The 17777-nt window shown below is 32.9% G+C and overlaps 1 protein-coding gene across 4 annotated transcripts in view; it reads left to right on the top strand.

Moving 5' to 3' along the window:
- LOC145669671 (paired box protein Pax-6-like) overlaps window positions 1-17777 on the top strand; it is a 474824-nt gene that overhangs the window by 297522 nt on the left and 159525 nt on the right. For all 4 annotated transcript variants that reach the window (XM_081737929.1, XM_081737930.1, XM_081737928.1 and 1 more), the window contains one exon: window positions 8737-8902. In XM_081737929.1, the coding sequence (XP_081594055.1) occupies window positions 8737-8902 (166 nt within the window). The remainder of the gene's footprint in view (window positions 1-8736; window positions 8903-17777) is intronic.

The raw sequence follows: 17777 nt of genomic DNA, 5'->3' as shown, positions 1-17777 counted from the left end.
GTACAGAGTAGTTATGAAAGTTGTAAGTTTATTGTTAAACAGTAATCATTTCGTATTGAGAATAGAATTACGTTTGAGAGACTTGAAACCATAAAGATCCCTATTTTATCACGGAGTTTACAATCACTTTTTTTTTAAATTTTGACAATAAAGTGATGACTAAGTTTTTACAATAAATGATAAGAAACGACTGGAAGTTTTCGAAATGTGAGTGTGGAGAATAATGGAGAGAATTAGCCGGGTCGAGTGGAAAACGAATGAAAGTGTGTTAGAAATGGTGATAGAAATGGGACATTGGCTAAGAAGAAACTGTACCATGAGGGACGTGCCAGAGGGTATGTTGGTAGGAAAGAGAGGGAGGGGACGAAGAAGACTACAATTAATGGATGATATCAAAACAGAAAAATCGTACGCGAAGACTAAGAGATTAGCGAAAGACTGTAGAGCATGGAAGCTTTTCAGTTTCGGCAAGTGAACTGCCAATACTGGTAAAATACCTATGATGAGAATGTTTTTACAAAACTTCAAAATATAGACATACATACTGATGATGGTATAACTATTCCCTGTTCAGCGTAAGCTCTAAACTCCGATAAACAAAATATTTGTATCCTTCCGCTTGTCACAAATACGATTGGCTAGTGATGTATCACTCCTACTCCCCACGGGGAGGAGCAAATTATACGCGTGTATTTTGACAATACTGTCTCGTGTTGTCCAGATACTTACAGCAGCAGCAGAAAAGAAAGGAAAAGACTCGAAAGATTAAAAAAAATTATTTGAATTTCGCTGGTAAACAAGTGTTGCATAGTGAGTAAAGTTTTACCTTGTAGATGATTCACCACAACACTCGCTGAACCGGGATTCATGTAAGACATCTTTCAGACTTAAAAGTAGAACACGCCTCCACACTTGAATTGGCACCATAATTACTGGGCATGCTTAGTGTTTATTTCTATTGTTTCATTAACCACACTCGATTGCAGTATCATTAGATAATCCGTATTATATTTTTGTCATTTATAATAATATAGTTGTTTCATATGGAGATTCATAGTAGAAGCAATAATCAAATCATATGAACTATTTTGCGGAGGAGTACAAGCGTCGGTAGGCCAACAGCAAATCAGCGAGATTTAGTTTATCGCAGTTTAGAGCTTACGCCGAACAGGATTTAGTGCGTTTTTTTTTTTTTTTTAATTGGGAGGAAGTTTCGTATAAACATCATAAGAATTACTTTAAAAACTTTCCCAAAATTTATATATTGCCTATATATGACATTTTTGCTTGTCTCACAATTATGCACCGAGTATAAGAAAGATGGTGATTATAATAACGAACGAAATAATTCAATGAAGAAAGTGGGATAAAATGGGATAACCCTGAGAAAGTCTATGCACACGGTGTTTGCCCAGCACAAAGCGCACTTGGTACGGGCTGGAGTCAAATAATGCACCAGACCTTAGCGCTTAACCACTGAATCACAGCAGCCTCAAAAAATTGACATATAAACAATGTGAGTCTGTAGATTTATATTGTTACCATCTGATACAGAAGTTGAGGAATACCTTTAATGTAACATTTTCTTTTAGTGAAAAGCAGTATTCTTTATAACAACAGAACCTGCATCAAGTCTGTTAGAAATTGGCCTTCCCCAGCCACAATACTCACCAAAGAGTTGTTTTTTCCTGAACTTAAAGAAATTAGAGAACCCATTTTAGAATTTAACTTTGACTTTTAGATCTTTCTTTCTGCTTATTATTTTACTTATTGAAACACTTGAAAAACTACAGAAATATAATTTTTAATTTAAGATTCATTAAAGCTTTGTTTAAAAAGGTTCACTTTTCAACAAATCACACTTCAATCAAATTAAAGTCATATTTAATTTCCTTTGTTTCTTTCGCTGAGTTAATCTTGAGAAATGCCAAGTTTCGGAGATACAAGCGGTTTTAGGCAATCTAATGATAATCACGTCAGGTTAGCAATACTATGATCATCAAGAAATAAAGTCGGGCAGCGTGTTCTTTACATCGAAACAAGACAAAAAAATTATTTTTGCACTTTCTTGAAAAGTGTGTTTAATTTCAGAGTTGTAGGTAGTTTTAGGCAATGTAGTGATATTGACGCCAGATTGGCTATATTGCGACCATCAACAGGCCTAACTAACATGTTTCTTACAAAGAAATTTTTTTAAAAAAATGTGTCTACTTATCCCAGCAAAGTGCAAAATAAAGTTTTCTTTCGTTTCGATGTAATGAAAACGTTAACCTTTTTTTTTTTTTTTTTTTTTTTTTGTGGTGACAGTGTAGCCAATCTGGTGTCAGTATCACTCAATTGCATAAAGCTGCCTGTCTGTCCGTAAAAAGACACTTCCCAGAAAAGTGCAAATAAACTTCTCTCTTGTCATGATGTGACGAATATGTGTGTGAAATTCGTCGGTTTCCTCCCAAAACACCCTATATCTATATCTATCTATCTATCTATCTATCTATCTATCTATCTATCTATCTATATATATATATATATATATATATATATATATATATATATATATATATACAGGGGCGGATCCAGGATATGATCAAGGGGCTGAACCATATTTTGCCGTTTTATCCAGTGTAAAGCAGGATTGAAGTCCATTTTATCCAGTATATCTGAGCGTCAAGGGAGGGCTATAGCCCTTATAGCCCCCCTTGGATATATATATATATATATATATATATATATATATATATATATATATATATATGACTTTAGTTCATAAAATTGTGTCTTTTGAAATTCATAGAATTGTGTATTAGTATTGTTGTGAGTGGAAGCCACTGAAATTTACTTAAATTTATTCATAATCAATAGCTTTTCATTGATTACAAATATTCAATAATAATATGCAACAAGTAACTACCAATATTTCTGCATTACATTAAATTATGTGTCATATGAAATTAATAAATAGTAAATGTATTTTTATGAAGTGTTTAAATTTATCTATCATGTTATCATAATTTATAATCACATTTGCATGCGATTTTGTATTTTCTCTATTATATGTATTATTTCAGCACTAATACATCAATACGCAGGTAATAGTCAGGTGTATGATGTGACCAATATTGTAGTGGATACACGGTCAGTTTTTTTTCTGTGTTGTGACATCCATTAAAATTAATTTAAGGAAACTTCTTAAGAAAAACAAATTTAATATATATATAATAAAATATATAATATAAAATATTTTTATAATTTTTGAAAAAAGTAAAAATGTCTAAATGACGATTAAAACACAAGGTAAATATATTTAGAAAATATATACAGTTTTCTCTAAATGTTTCATAAATCTTATATAGATAAAAATATATTAGATATATTTAGTAACATTATTTATAAGTATTCTAAATTAAGTATTTACTAAATATGAAGATATTTCTCAGAGTTAAAAGATTCTTCTTGAGGTCAATTATTGTGTTTCAGCTTCAGATATCAATATGCTTAACAATGAGAAACAATTTTAAAATATTGATTAAAATGCTATTTAGTATTCTTCTTTTTTTAAAAAAACTATTAATAGCTAGGGTTCCAAATAGATCATAATTTTATGTAGTCTAATACTAACTTTAATAATATACGAAACGAATCTGGAAAGTAAGTACCGTTTTGAAAAAAAAAAATACTAAACAGCTTTATTAAAGCACATTTATATGTTCATGAGAGAGCACACCTTAAACTATGTTTCGACATAGTTTCCACCATGTTCAAACACTTGTCAGAGTGGGTTACCAACTTGTCAAAGCCTTTCTCAAGGAAACACCCCGCCAGTGTCCGGCAAATACCCAGGGGGCGAAACCATCAATGCGTAACGATACTATAAGACTCTGACAAAACCTAGGCGTGTAATCCAAAACAAAAGGAGAGGAATGCTCAGTAAAGGAGTCGTGTAGTTCCATAACAGTGCTCGTCCCTATACTGCTGGTACCACCCAAACGTTAATCCGACAGTTCGGTTAGGGGCAGTTTGACCACCTGCCCTTACAGCCGCAATTTGACGTCGTCTAACTAAAACTTTTTCTTGCGCCTGAAGCGCGAACTCGTCGGTAAGTACTTTGAAAGTGATGACGACCCAAAAAAGAAAAAAAAACGCTGTGGAGTTGTGGATGTCTTCATTGGCCGGATATTTCTTTGAGGAAGGTTTGGACAAGGTGGTCACCCACTTTGAACATTGGTTGAAAGTATTTCGAGCAATTGTTAAAGGTCTACTCTTTCATGTAAAAATAAATTTGGTTTGAACAAACCTGTTTTAGTATTTTTTTCCAAAACGGTACTTACTTCCCGCACACTCCTCGTAAATACAAGAAAAAATTGTCACGGGGATAAATAACATAATTTTCTAAAACCCATCTTTCTTCATAATCATAAATTCTAATTAAACTTTATTCGTATTGCATAGAATTCCACTTTCAATTTGAATGATTTAAATTCTAGTTAAAGAAAAATACATATTTTGTACAATCAGACTCTATATCAGAGCTAATGTTGTATTACAGGTAAATTAATCCCAATTTAATGAATGCCATCCATAGGTGAAATTTATATTATAAAATGTTAAAATTTTTTAGAAGTGCACCAGCTCCTAGAAACAAGATGATACTAAATGAATTAATAAGTATTTCTTTATATCGAAAGGAAATTGCTGACTTCTACTATGAGATTATAATGTGAACTAGGATATTGTTCTATCTAGGTACTATGAACTAAAACTGAGAGAAAATTCTTGATTTATTTTACAACTCATATGGTGAAAATGCCCTGTCCTTCAAAATCAGAGAATCACAAGTTTTTTATTTGTTTTCCTAGGAAATACAAAGAAAAATATTTGACAACAACCTACAGTAAATATACCAATGTTTGAGTAATAAGAAAATTCTCTTCATTTATTTTTTTTAAAAACGATGTTTTTAACTTATATTTTAAAATAAGTATTTTTAAAGAATAACTACCGTCTGGTAGATTAAATTAGTAAGTCACTATATAGTCTCAGATATTATACAGATAATAATTCGAAGCTGAAAGAGAATATCAAGTTATTATCTTATATTTTTAAAATATACAAGATAATAATAATATAAAATAAATTCAGTAACACTAAATTAAATATAAATTTTGATTATATATAAAAAACTACAATATATTTAGTTAAGTGACAAATAGTTAACGGTATGCCACATGATAGAATGTAAGGAAAGATCTGGTATCCACTCGAAAATTATTGACTTGTAAATGGTGGCTTCATACACCTCCCTATCCTAGCGGGGTCCGGTGTTGACGGAGGTCAATTCTTAGCTCGATATTCACACCGCTTTGATCCTATATGACACGGAAGAACTACAGTGAAAAATTAATGTCTTATTCCAATATTATTATACATTTTATATATAATTTTAGGAAAACGTTCACTATTTTGTACAAAGGGAAAATTATTAATTATAGGTTTTATATTTTGGTAACGGTACTAACATTTTATTAAGTCATTTTCGATTTCTTATATGAAATCGATGAAATTAAAATCTCAACACTAATTTCTTTCAGCAAGTCTTAATATAATTAAGAATGGTTACATTTAGTAGAACATATTAGAGACTATGTTGAAAGTAAAATTTTGAGTACTTTTTTATGCAATGCAAAGAAAAATAGCAAAATATTTCAATCTTCTAAAGTTCGCACAAGTAATTGCTACAAAACTAAATTATTCTTGTGTATAAGTAAGTATCATGTAGTTCTTGAAATTTCAATTAGAGAAAAAATTAGTTTTGTAATATAACTTATCCGAACTCTCGAGGATTGAAGTATTGATCATGTGTTAATTATGTATGTATTAATTAATGAAATATTTTTATCGCTGCACTTGCTGGAAGAAAAGCGATGGGATGTCAAGCTAAGAAAAATATAACTTATATGTAGGATAATTTGACATATGTAGTTAGTGTAGATTTGTTTAGAATTGGTTCTGTGGTTTTATTTTTACAACGAATCTCTTTAAAATATTTGGTGTTAACATGATCCAAAAATATTGAATGAGTCTCTTTACTACATTTTTACAATTATAAATATTGAATTTATAATTATTATTTTTATTAAATATATAATTTTTATAATTAGACAATTGAAATTAAATAAAAAAAAGATTTTGATATCAAGTCTATTGCAGTTTATTGTCAAAAAAGTACAAAAATTTCATACTTTTACAGATTAAGTATTAAAATGTTGTACATTATTAAGTTTAAAATGATTATTTGAAGATTTATAATAAAACTATATTAAATCTTCATATAATTTATTCATAAACTTTTCAAACGTATTTGCTCTATTGTGCTACAATTATATTTCATAATTATTATAGATATTACCTATAGTGCCATTACATATTGTATCATATTACATCAAAGACAGTCTGTTTTTATTTTAAAAAATGAAAAAAAAACTATTGCCATTTCTCATATTTTTAAACCTTTAAACAATTTAAACAATTCTTTTTAAATGTTACTTAAATGTTATGAGTGATATTTTGATTTTTTTAATAAAAAACTTCGTATATTCCATTTATATAGTTTATCATTTAAAATACGATATAACTTCTTCATGCCAGTTTAAAATTTAAAAAAAAAAAATTAAAATTCAAGAGTATCAGTTGTTATTCTTATAATCAAACTATCAATATCATTTATCAATATTAATATTAATATCAGTATTGATATAAATATCATTCATTTAAATATCACAATATCAATATTTAAATTGAATAGCAGGGTTTAGGCTAGAATTAATATAAAGACACTTCAGAATGAGTATTTTATATAAGCCATCACGTGTTTGTGTATATGTATTTGAAAAGATACCCAGTTACATTTCAAATCTAATTTTTTTGTCTAATGAATTAATGTAATTTATAATGTATCTTAACGTAAAAATGTAGCTCAAAGGAGAATTTGGATCATATTAAACAAGTAGAAAATTGAAAAGTGTTATCAAATTACATATATTAATTGTACAAGCTGCAAGTAGCAAATAAGAAAATATAATTTTCGACCAGCTGAGAATAAAGAAAGAACAAGCAAGATTTATGCTTGGAGCACTAGATAAAAATGATTCTGATCTTAGTGTTATACTAAGAAAGGAAAGGACTGAGGAAGGAGATTCATACTGTTTTTTCTCCGATGTCGGGTTATTAACGCTTGTTCTATGAAAATTATATTAATAAAGAATTCTAATCTATATTCCTGAATCTTTAAAGATTTTTAAAATCTTCCAGTTAACATATGTTATACTTCTCTTTTTATTATGTATTTTAAGAGAAAATTTGTTGAAATCGAAACGTAAAACTGTGAGCAGACAACTAAGAAGTAATGAAGTAAAGAGAAACTTTTAAAAAAGCAACTGAATTTGTTCAGTTAATTAACAGAGTTGAGCTGGCGTAATTATATTACCGAGCTGGGTTCATGAATTATATTACCGAGCAGGCGTAAAATGAATAATTATAAACCTTGTAACGTTTTCGTTAGATAGTCAGCTCGAAACATTGAGTCTCACATTCTGATTGGATTTTTTTTTTTTAAATTTTAACATGTAAATATTGACGTTGTTGGTGTTGATACTTTGAAATTTGACGTTCCTTTTCAATACCGATGCTGTGTAAGAAGTGCACCTACATACAGCTTAATATACTATCTGAATCACATGTGCTAGCGTCGGAAATTGAGCTCCAGTCTCTTAAACGAAAGAAGCATCTAAGCAAATATCGCGTTGATTGTTTTAAATATATAGGATGTTTCAAAACAACACAAATAACACTTTTAAGGTGATTCCTGACACCAAGGTAACACAAAAAGTATAGACCAACCTGGATGCAGAGATCCGCCATTTCGGAGTTATAAGCTACCGAAAACATGAAGAAATGAACTTTAAAGGTTCATAGCTTCAAAACTGTGGAACCTACCGTAGTCAGGCCAAGACTTCACTTAGAAACTAGTATGTGCGGTATCCAAAAATACATGTTTGAGAATCCTAAGACACAATTTTTATAAAGGGAGTTTGCCTACGAGCATATAATTTGAAGTACTCACCAACAACCTCTATAAAAATTGTTGCTAACTACCACAGGATTCTGAATATGGATTTTTGATAGGACACATACTAGTTCCTAAGCACAGTCCTGACCCGACCAGGTTGATCTATACTTTTTTGTCTTATATTGGTGTCAGGAATCACCTTCCAAAAGTTGTCGGAGTTGTTTTGAAACACCCTGTACAGAACGTAACTAATTTTATTCAAAAATTTCTCTTCATCTCGATTCTTCATTTATTTACAGTCAAAGCACCTCATACAAAAGATATTGATTAGTATCTTGGTAAATATACACATACTTGAATTTAGCAATGCTTCTAAGTTACAATCAATACCAGTACCCTTAGGGCTTTTGCAGCTCATAATTACAATAGAAATGATAACACAGTAAATAAAATATAATTAACACCACTGAGAATTCGTTGTAAAAAGAAAAACGTAGTTTAACGTAGAAATTATTTTTTTAAAAAATCAGGCTGTTGTAGAAGAATTAAAATTTCTATTATCCCACTCCACCTCTTCCCTTATATTAAAATTTTAAAAAATTAACAAGTAAAAACAAAATAAGTTGAGACAGTGACCCTAACTGTGGTTTTGCTGTGTTGGTCATTCACCCCAGGTCACAGCGGTGTGAACCAGCTAGGGGGGGTGTTCGTCAGCGGCCGACCCTTGCCGGATTCCACCCGACAGAAAATAGTCGAATTGGCTCATTCCGGTGCAAGACCCTGTGATATTTCCCGCATTCTTCAGGTTTCCAATGGCTGTGTTTCTAAAATACTAGGCAGGTAAGGCTCATTCAACATATTCTTTTAAGGTATAACGCACGTCTTGTTTGAAGACAATATGTCTAAAATATGTATATAGAAAGAAAATTTTACTATATTGTTTTTGTTATGTATGGTATTTGTATTTGTTTTCTCGGTAGCTTATACATTGACCTTGTAGTGTGTAGTAAATATTGTAGTAGTTAAAATTTGTAGTAAATATTGTACTAAGTTGCAACGTATGCAAACCCACCCTTAAGAGTCTTCATCCCAGCGAAATTAAAATACCGCTAATTTTACAGTAATTATGTGATATCTTCAAATAGATAAAAGATAATCGAAATGTGGAACAAGAGCGCCCTAGACAATATTATTTTACGTGAGAAACCGTTATCACGACTCACTTATCTGCTTTCGATTTCGAGCCATTTTGAAAATCGGCATTTATTTTCGCGTTTCTAAACAGCTGAAAACGGAAAGCCACTAGGTGACTTGTGATAACGGTACCTCACGCAAAATAATATTGTCTAGGGCGCTCTTGTTCCATATTTCAATCATCTTTTATCTATTTGAAGATATCACATAATTACTGTAAAATTAGCGGTATTTCAATTTCGCCGGGATGAAGACTCTTAAATGGTTTTCGATAATAACTAAGATTGAAATTTTACTTTATTATTTTTGTTCTGTATATAGTTTTAGAATAACATATATGGAATGTTTATTCAAATATAGTAATTGACGAATTTTTAGTAGCCTTAAAACTTTTAAAGGAGACACATGTAAAACTTGTATTGTTAATTGAGTCTTTGAAAGATTTCCTGAACATTTCAGCCACTTATTCTGTGACCATCTTCACCAGCCCAATTCACATGAATTTTGTAGCATGTTATGGAAAAATATCTCCTGTGAACATTCTAGCTCATTAGCACTGTGAAAATACAGAGTAATTTATATAAAAGGATTATTAACATTGCCGTATATACTCACCAACCAAAACATTACGACTACTTAATATCTTGAATATCCAATACTAGCAGCGTTCACCCCGCTTCGCTGCGGTCACCCCGGAACGCAATAAACTTTGTTACTTAGATAATTTTTACTTTTTCGCTTTCAAGTGATCTATCATAGTAGATTGCAGTAAATGTTAACATTATATCGCCTGTCATTTATGTTAACCCGCCGAGTGACACGGTCATGCGGGTTGCATATAAATACGTTTATTTTTACCTATGATGAACTAACAAAGGATTTGTGGACACCTGAATGGTCAATTATCTCAAGACACTGGTAATTAAAAATTAAAGTGATATGATAAAAACCATCTAGGGTCCAAATCCTAATAACCCCCCAAAAATGAAAGAAATTGGTTCAGCCGTATTAGCGTGGTGAGCGGACAAAGGATTTGTACGTTCTCTTTTATATATATAGATTGGTTCATGGTTTCGTTTCGTCATGAAAGCAATGAGACTTTGGTAGGTGACTCGAGGTATTTCGCACCACACCTGCATACAAGTTACTTGATTCCTTTAAACTCCGCAGCGCGGAGATCAGATCTGACATCAGTGATGTCTCAAAGGTGTTTAATTAGGTTAAAGTCGGCTCAGTTTGAGGCTTAATTGTACTAATTGAAATTCACCACTGTGATGCTCGAAGCACTGCAATACAACGTTAGCCTTGTAACAAAGATCGTTGCCCTGCTGAAAGGACCCATTGCCAGTTAGAAACATGGTCAACATGAATGAGTGCACATGATCAGTAATAATCTGCCGATAGCTGGGAGCAGTCATGGTGCCCTCCACACACATTACTGGGCCAATGAATGATCTTGTAAAGATTTTCCAAATCATTATAGAGACATATTACCAGCCTGTCGTTGCGCTACTGTCCACGTCTTGAGCAGCCGTTCCCCTGAAAAAAGACTGGTTCTGACCATGTCATCGATGTGGTGAAAGCAGTATACGTAGTTTTGCGGCCTAGACTATTTTACTAACCTCGACAGTGTACGTTGTCCGTCATTTTAATAAGATATGGCCGCCCTATTCCTTCTGTGTGGTGCTGGCATCACTATCCTTTTTCACATCTTTAGAAGATACCAACCACGGTAACACACAAACACCTTGCATGACGCCCTCTGGTCATTACAATGCGACACCTATCAAAATCTAATATATCGCTGGTCTTCTTCATTCTACGCACTAGCATCACACTGACTGACTGAGTGAGACCCTTGTTACCGACTGCCGAGTGGTTCTGACGTGCTTCGTGACTCTTTCGTCAGTCCAAAGACTTCATTCAAAATGTAGCGGGTGGTCCAGTGATCTGATCGGCGAGTGTACAAGCCTTGTGACAAGGATTGACTATCTGTGAAACGGATCTATAATTACACGATTCTTCCACCCATGATATCCCTGAATCTAATTCTCAGTCTGTTCCTCTACTTCAATAATATCAGTTTACTGTATTCCTTCTTTTAAACCACAGGGGACAACTACTGTCAACCCTACCTTACCTGGGTAACTTAGTGACTCCATCCATGTAAGTTAGAACAAGTGGTCTGGAACTTGCCCTTGAGCTGAGAAGTCAGACAAACATCACTAAAACATTTTGCACTTTAGATGCAAGGGTTCTAAGATGTAAATGAAACGTCTTGATAAATTGTTTCGTTAAGTAATAACTCGTAACAAGAAAATGAATGAGATTTCTTGATAAACGTACTAGAAATTTAACGATTCTTTCGCAAACATGAAATTCCAGTGTTTTCACCAAGAACTCTCCACAAAACAACTGCTATACATAAATAATTAGCTTATCAAGATATTGTATTTCAATTCTATAATCTTTGCATCTAGAGCACAAACTAATTTCCTAACGTGATTGGATCTTCATGTAAGTGACCTAATCGGGTGTAAAATTCCACAAAAAAAGTGATTGAAAGTATTCAAAAAAACTCTTAAAATCGCAATTAGAATGGTAAGCATTGCGCTTATCTCCTTTAAGAGTCTATGGAATCACTTACTTCAGATTTTTCCTAGATTTTCTAAGTATTATAGTAGGTGAGCAAAGCAAAATAAAGCAGTAGCTCGACAGTATGCATTTTCGCGGTAAATGTTCCAGGATCTCGTGGTTAGCGCGAGTTTGCTACATCGGAAACAACAGTGAAATCATACTTTTACTAATTAAATTAACGTAAATATCTATTCACTGATATATATATTACCACTACTTAAATATTACATTATTAATAAGCAAAACGCTTTCATATATTATTAATTAAATGTTAATATTACAAATTTTGCTCTTTACGAATTTACCATCACGGTTAAATTATACCCTGGAAGATGTCAATGGACAGAATACTGACATTTTTTTACAAGATTTTTAGGGTTTCTTGTGTAAAGTTTAAGAATACGGAGTCAAATTGGTACAATAATTAAACTGACATTGTTTCTTGGAAATACTATCACAATATTCCTACACTTCTTTCACTCTCGTCTTGTTGTTGCATGCTCATATGCTCTATTAGACACAGTAATATTGAGGAACACAGACAAAAACAATAGTTTAAAAACTAAAATTATTTCACGAATTGTATCCTAGCGCCTTGTATTTTATTGTATACTGTGCCATAAAGACAGTAAATACGAAAAACAAGCACAACAATTGTTAGATGGTCACTACAAGGTAGCTTTGGATCTATTTCGGTTCAGGGCAGAGGGAAGCATGAGGACTTGAGTGATCATTTTCCGTACCAACAGCGTCAGCGGTGATGGATATGCGCATAAAGTTCTTCTCTGTGTCGAATTTGTTTATTTAAACAAAATATAAGCTATTAAATTCATCAGAGAACGCCAGGTAACATTGTATGCTATTACTTGTCTTCCTTAACTTGAACCTTCACTCATTGTTAACTTTATGACATTATTTCACCTTGACACTGCACACATTTTCCTAATCTTACTCGTCTTCACACTAAAACTGTCAGGATAAAATGTTATCAAATGAGACCCTTAGATTTCCACAACAGATTTTCAGAGAATTCCTTAGGATTTCGAATTCACATGGGGTGAAAGTAGTACATGCGTAAACACTGGTAGTGTACGTTGGGCCCAATCAATGAAGTTATGGGGAGGAATCTCGTAGCTCCATGAGGAACTTCCTTTTCCTGTTCATCCCCTGAATTTGTCACTGCTTACAGATTCTTCAGACAACTCTGGACGCCATATTTCAACAGGATAATAGGAAGATACTTTTACCACAAATATGCAAGATTTCTGCGATGAGCGATGGATATTGTTCTGTCTCCGACCTACACGGTACCTGACATATCACTCATTTACCATGTGTGTTATATGGTTGAATATCAACTTATGTCCGTGCTTGTATTCATCTCAATGGAAAAAGTTATAATTACGAGCTCATTTCTTGTACTGTATCAAGCCGCCTGCTTCTAAGTCAATAGATGGGGGATTGGCAACTTGAAATTTGCTGGCGTAAGAAATCCAACCCTTAAACAAAGACTTTTTCTCTGTAAATCATGTATATGCAACATAATGAATAACTATTTTGAGTATATTTACAAATAGCTCTGATAAGGAAAATGAGAGCACGTATAACATACGCCAAAGCTACATAAATTCCTTTTCCTACATATTCGTTATTCAAGTATACTCACTTGACTTGATTAGGCATAAATATTGCTACACCAACTTGAAACAAACAAAGTTGCTACTGGAATGTCAATTTATTGGACAGGAATCCACTGTGGCACAATGATTGTTCATAAACGTGGACCTGTAGTTGGATAGCAGTGGTCAGAAATGCAAGAGGAGTAATATAAAAGATTGGCTTCCTACTCACGTTATGCTTACCTCATGCTGTTCTTCAACTGCTTTTCTATGTCGAACCGATGATAACTACTAACCTCTTAACTGCCAATGACGAATCAACTCGTCATGAGAATTTTGCTTGTATTTGCAGTCTGACGACTGCGTTCGTCATAGTAAGATTCGTATTGGTCGTGACGAATTAAAATGTATTTTCCGTGGTACGTAAAACTCAAAAGATTTCATTTCATTTCATAATACGTATTTTCAACAAATTTATTCCCCATTCAGATGCAACTTTCTGATTCGGAAACTCCCCAGCTAACAGGTTAAAGTAGCAATATGTAGTGGAGAACATTTACCAAATATTTACTAGGTACTGAGGCAAATGGATTAAGCCAAGCATATTAATATTCGGGAATGCGATGCCAGTGTATGGCAAAAGATTAAGCTAAATAGGTAAAATGGTGCCGCAAAAAAAATAATTCAAAAACCAAAAGCGGTTTACCAGTCTTAAAGGAATGGACGTGTTTATTACATAAACTGCTACTTAGTTGCACGACGAGAAAAAAAAAATGAGTTGATTCTTAAAGAGATCTCGTTTAGCGAATAGTAAACATCAGTGCATGGAACATACATACGGAGCAATGAGGCAAAGACAGATAGAGAATAAATGAACAATTGACGAGGAAAGCACTGCAACACTAAAAGAAATTCAACTCCACACGAACTGTGTAGTCACCATGAATATCTCCGTATAGTACGGGCTCTATTAATTACATTTCATTTTTGAGATTTGAGTACACTGGAGCTCTGTCATTTGCTATGGCTGCTATGACATAAGTTGATGGGTTCTAGCAGTGCAGAAACATAGATAATACTACTTGTATAGTATTACAATTATATCCTATTTAGCTGAATTCCCTTTCAAAATTTTAAATGGACACCCAATTGGAAAAAAGTCCATTAGAAAAACCTAGGCGCAGATCAGAGGATAATATTAACATAAATCTCGCAGAAATTGGAATACAAAGTAGAAACTGGATAAAGTTTGTTAAGGACGAAAGTCAATAGAGAATTTTGTGAATGTGACATTGAATTTTCGAGTTCCATTGACAATAGAGTTAGTTAGTTAGACTTGCAGAAATATTGTGTTAAATTTTCCGAACAATTTCTTTTACCGAAACAAGATAACCTCCGACTGGCTTATACGAGTCCTGTTACACCTAACTTTTGAAAAGGTGGGGCATTGCCGATTTGAGGAACTTCCTATTTTACCGGATTCGAAGCCTGCTGTCAAACATCAAAACTAAGATTGTGTAAAGATTTTCCTTTGTCTAGCAGGTGAGCGTGAGAATAGTATGAATGTATACATGAATTCGCCAACTTCTATCTAAACTTCCCTCTCATATATATTTGCTAATTGTTTACAGTGAAAAAATCGTTTGACAAGTTCTTTCCAAATTACTTTCAAGAAATAAGTAAATAATATTAACTGTGGAAGTCCGGAGGAATTTAGGGAAAAAATCAGAAGGAGTCTGTATAACACACGCTGTTTAAAATACTTTCTTAAATCTGAGAAACTGTTTCTTATCTGTGCACCGAGAGTATCTTTTCTTAGAAACATGAGTTTGCAACTCTTATTAATGAGAAATGAAGAAAAGTAGATGAGGTTGTATAAAGCGGAACGAGAAAATATATTGTTACTTTCCTTATGAATGAGAACCGCCAAATCTCATTTTTTTTTAAAAAAATATTGTATTGGTGCACAGATAAGATACGGTTTCTCAAAAAGAAAATATTTTTAACTGTAGATATTATATCTTCATTTCTCTAGTAATTGACCGAACATTAGAAAATGTAAGTCAGGAGAAATATGAGAGGGCAAAAACTGGCACTTCCAATTACGAGACAAAAATTTTAGGTGAAGTTTATACCCATTTACCTACAGGCATCGTCAAAAATTGAAAGATGCCGTATTGTAGTTTCTGACTTTGTTATTACGGCTTTAGTGCTAGCACTAGTAGTAGCGATATTCAGAATGGTGTAATATTACCATAATAATATTCAAAACACTCAAGTTTGTGTTCTTTCACTGTTCTTTATGACGCAATTACGTTTCCTACGTAATATTTAGACTTCAATGTTAATAATGTTTAGTTCAAAAATGTTATGCTTCTCAAAAACTAAGAACGTTTAGATTTCTACTTACGATTATTATTTTGATAGAACATGATTCTAGTTTAAATCTTATATAAATGCCCTTCAGTTTAATTTTAATTCGTTGACTGGAATTTAGTCACCACTGAATAAATATGAAAAACATGCACTTAAAGTTGGAGTTGGAGTCCTATCCACTGTAATGCGTCCAAATTTCAATGTGAGGAGCACGGTGGCTCAGTGGTGGGGCGCTTACCTCTGGTGCATGAAGTCCCTGGTTCGATCTCCGGACAAGGAAGTTTGTGGTGGACAACGTCAAGTCCGTGCGTTTTCTCAGTGTACTCCTGTTTCCTCCCACTCTCTCATTCTACCAATTCTTCCATCATCATTCACTTGCTTTAATCATCGTCTCCCTTAGCCTGGAAACGGCATAATCGTGGGGGGACGTTAAGCCCAAAGATTTTCAAAGATTTCAAATTACAGTGCTCTCCCACCGAGAATCGAACTTGAAACCCAGTGCACCGAAGGTGCTCGCGCTAGCAATTTCTCCAACAGATATGTTAGTGTACATTTGAGTTTTCAAATTTATATATATATATATATATATATATATATATATATATATATATATATATATATATATATATATATATATATATATATATATATATAAAATTGTAGTAAGCAAACATAGTAAGTAAAGTCGCATTTTTTTTTTAAAAAATGAATGACTCGATTTATAAATTTGAAACGCGAATCCGAGGAGCTCTTCGTAACTTAGGAGGTTTTCCTTTGAATAGAAGTCAATTCAAAACTGAATACACATCATCAGATTAGTAGGGGCATGCTTGTTCAGTGGTAGAGTTCTCAAATGTAGCGCAAGGGTTCTTTGGTTCGATTCTCGGACACACCTTTTTGGTGGACATAAACGTGTCCGTGGGCTTTCTCGGAGTTTTCCCGTTTCCTCCCACATTCCCATTCCAACAATTATATTATTGTCATTCATTTTCATTAACCTTTCGACTCCTTTAGAGCAGAAATTGTAATCGTGGGACCCAAAACTCGAAATTTCATTTTTGTAAGAGTTGTATTTGATCTCTTTGCTCGTGGCACTTTTGACATTTCAATGTAGGAATGCAATTTTTCATATTTAGGGCCGTGCCGGGGAAGCAAGAGGGGGAAGGTTGGGGATTTTTGAGGGAATACTTCCACTATGATGTTACAGCTGGCAAATTTTCATATTTTTACTAATTAGTTTCGACAAGAGCCTAATTTTCTCCTTTATTGAATGGACTCCTTCCTCGTTTCATTCAGAACACTCATGAAGGAATTTGCTCCTATGTGGCGGTGCCTGATCAACAGACTATTTGATTGCACTGCACCCTTGTATACAATTTCAATATGATCTTCACTCCATTATTTTATTTGTAAGATTTAAGTTTTATTATATTCTAATAAATTTATTTCTTCATTTCGAGTACATTGACAATTTTCCTCTATAGTTCTATTATACTACCAGTTCCAAAATCAATGTTTAGTACGAAAATCTCATCTTAACTTATACAGAAGTTTCATCGAAGTTTTATCGATCAACATTAAGAAATAGTTTATCATCTAAAACTCTTCTTGTCATTACAACTTTAGATTTTCATAAAAACTAATTTTTTCTGAATTCGCATATTTAACGAAGAGTATCGAAACTGAGAGCAAAAGTTAATTAACATGATTTATTGTGATTTAGCAAATCTGTAATTATATTTTAACGATGAAGCACTTCGAAGTATCGAGGTCCGTATACACGACTCCAAATGTGCATTACCACCTGCAATTCTCCATTTACTACAATAGTAGGCAAAAAAAAAAAAAAAAAAAAAAACGGTGTCGTCGGGTTGATTGACAACTAGAAA

This window comes from Thermobia domestica, chromosome 14 (assembly GCF_964235325.1).
Source record: "Thermobia domestica chromosome 14, izTheDome1.hap1.1, whole genome shotgun sequence".
NCBI lineage: Eukaryota > Metazoa > Arthropoda > Insecta > Zygentoma > Lepismatidae > Thermobia > Thermobia domestica.
The sequence above is the reverse complement of the archived record's forward strand: the minus strand, read 5'-3'. Positions and strand labels throughout refer to the sequence as shown.